This window comes from Sinocyclocheilus rhinocerous, unplaced genomic scaffold (genome assembly GCF_001515625.1).
Source record: "Sinocyclocheilus rhinocerous isolate Xijiao unplaced genomic scaffold, SAMN03320098_v1.1 scaffold257, whole genome shotgun sequence".
Classification (NCBI taxonomy): domain Eukaryota; kingdom Metazoa; phylum Chordata; class Actinopteri; order Cypriniformes; family Cyprinidae; genus Sinocyclocheilus; species Sinocyclocheilus rhinocerous.
The window spans coordinates 1,510,091-1,512,465 of record NW_015634026.1 but is presented as its reverse complement, the minus strand read 5'-3'; the positions used below and the strand labels follow the sequence as shown (position 1 = coordinate 1,512,465).

Below are 2,375 nucleotides of genomic sequence, written 5' to 3'. Positions count from 1 at the left end.
CTGCGAGTTCGTGCAGCGCTGTCAGAATACATGCAATGCGCGCGTGTATTAGAAAACATAACGTTCTGCAGTTTATTTACTAATTGTTTAAGGCCATTTCGCGATTTCAATCATCATACAGTAACCAGCAACAATCACCCCTTCCTCTTCTCATCGAAGACATGCGATGCAGTCGTAGACAGTCTCTCGCTGTCGGTGCTTGTAATGATTTTTGCGTCTTTCTCCGACAGTTTAAATGCTTCCACACTGCTGACGTGTGTGCTGCATAATAAAGAGTGCGAGCCTCTCACTCTGCGACGGTTGCTATTTGATCGCGTCATATCATTGTTCGGTACAATTTATTCGGTCTTTTCGCTTATTCAAAGAGCTTTTTTTTGCTATTTTCGGCCGAATAATTTCGGTTGCCGACTATTCGGTGCATCCCTATTAATTATCGCAATGAAGTTTTTGTTTGGCCAATAAATTTCAGAAGCTGAACTTCTGTTTTGACAACACTAAAAACGATTGTTTTTTTGTTGTTCATACCGATTCAATATATTATTTGACAGAACTGTTGGAAGAAAGTAAATGATGTATGAAAGATGTATTACAGCATTTGCAGGTATATTATTAGTAAAAAAAAATAAAATAAATCTGGTTAATTTTCAATTATGTAAAATAAATATACATTTTTAATATAAATCATAAAAAAATCTATATCAGTTGTCCACTAAAACATTGACTATAGCTAGTGGTTAAAGGTGCAATAGGTGATTGTCTTCAGAAACATTTTGTGTTATGCTGGTTGAAAGTCTCTTCACATCCTGATAGCAATTATTAAGTTAAGTGGTCTAAATGTATTTATCTGTATTTATATATTCTATGGAAGGCGTAGGACCAAGAAATGTTCGTCCAATCAAAACGCTCAGTCCGAGCGTTTTAATTGGCTTTCCTACCTGCCTGTCAACGTATGTATTAGCATACCTCTGCGCACCCGGTTCGTGGGCACCCGACAGGATACGTCATCAGCGCGTTCACGCACGCTGTGCAGACAGAGCGAGAATGGCAGACAAACATCAACAACCCGGTCTTCCTTCCTGGTATTGTAGTACTTTTAAAGTTTTATCACTGGTGAATGACACATGATATAGGCAGCCCAGCGGTTCCCAATTTCAGTCCTCACGCCCCGCTCTGCATATTTTGCCGGGCTCGCTAGTTAACACACCCGATTCAGATAACCAGCTCATTAGAAGTGAGCTACGTGCATGAACTGTGTTCCGATCGATATGATCCCTACACAGTGTTCATTGCGCCCTACTCCCTGAGCAGGGGAAATCCGTTGAAGTTTACTTTATTTCGGAACATGGGCTGGAATTGGGAACCGCTGATGTAGCCTATTGTAGTAATGTTGTCTCTGGTATTCTGGTCTGTGAGCGTATATGCGTTCAGGGGGTGTGGCTTTGGACGGCGATTGCAGGGAGGGTGGGATGTTCGATTTCAGTGCTATCAGGCTAAAGTTAGCATTTTCCAAGATCTCCTACTGCACCTTTAACATTATCCAATAGCCTCATAGGGAAAGGAAAGTCGTTTCAGTGGAAAGGCAAATTATGTTTTGTTTAAAGATTACAAAGATCCAGAACATGCATTATAAACATATTAAATGAGAGGTAATCCAGGAATTCGACTTGTTTGCAGCCTGGCTTGTTTAAGTATCTCACTAACTGTGTCTGTCTCTTTTCTTCAGAGTTTTGCCGCATTGACGAGCTGCTCTGTCAGGATGAGATCGCCATCCTCAGTTTTGAGGCCATCCGCAGCATTCACAAGCAAATGGACGACGATGCCAATGGCAATGTGGACGTTTCGGAAACCGATGGGGTCAGTAAATTACTGCCTCTACGTGGCTAACTTTTGGTTAATTAGGCAGTTGATTGACCTTTGTTCTCTTCTAACCTCACACTTTGGGTGGTTGATTAAGCAGCTGATTAATTTTTCTCATAGCATTAAGGTTCAAGTCAGCATGATGGTGAATGAATAATCTGCAGCAGGCTAGTAGGTACCCTGATGCTTGTTGCAGCTTGTAATATTAGGGTTATTTTATGTTTTTCATTTTACATGCTGTCTGTTCTAGGGATGTAACGGTATGAAAATTTCATATCACGGTTATAGTGACCAAAGTTATCACGATTATCAATATTATCACGGTTTTGTTAAAATTAGATGAACATGTTCAAAAAGAACTGATACACACACTGAAAACATTTCAATAAGTTTTATATTTGAAAATCAACAAACAACAAATACAATTAGCAGCTATATGCACTTTTTTAGCATAAAAATTAAATTAACATTAACATGAAGCTCTAATAATAATAATAATAATAATAAAAATAAATCAC

The 2,375-nt window shown here is 39.1% G+C and overlaps 1 protein-coding gene across 1 annotated transcript in view; it reads left to right on the top strand.

Moving 5' to 3' along the window:
• Nucleotides 1-2,375, top strand: part of LOC107745192 (stromal interaction molecule 1-like) — a 52,484-nt gene that overhangs the window by 11,366 nt on the left and 38,743 nt on the right. The window contains 1 exon segment of the mRNA XM_016559040.1: nucleotides 1,724-1,854. Coding sequence (XP_016414526.1) covers nucleotides 1,724-1,854 — 131 coding nt within the window.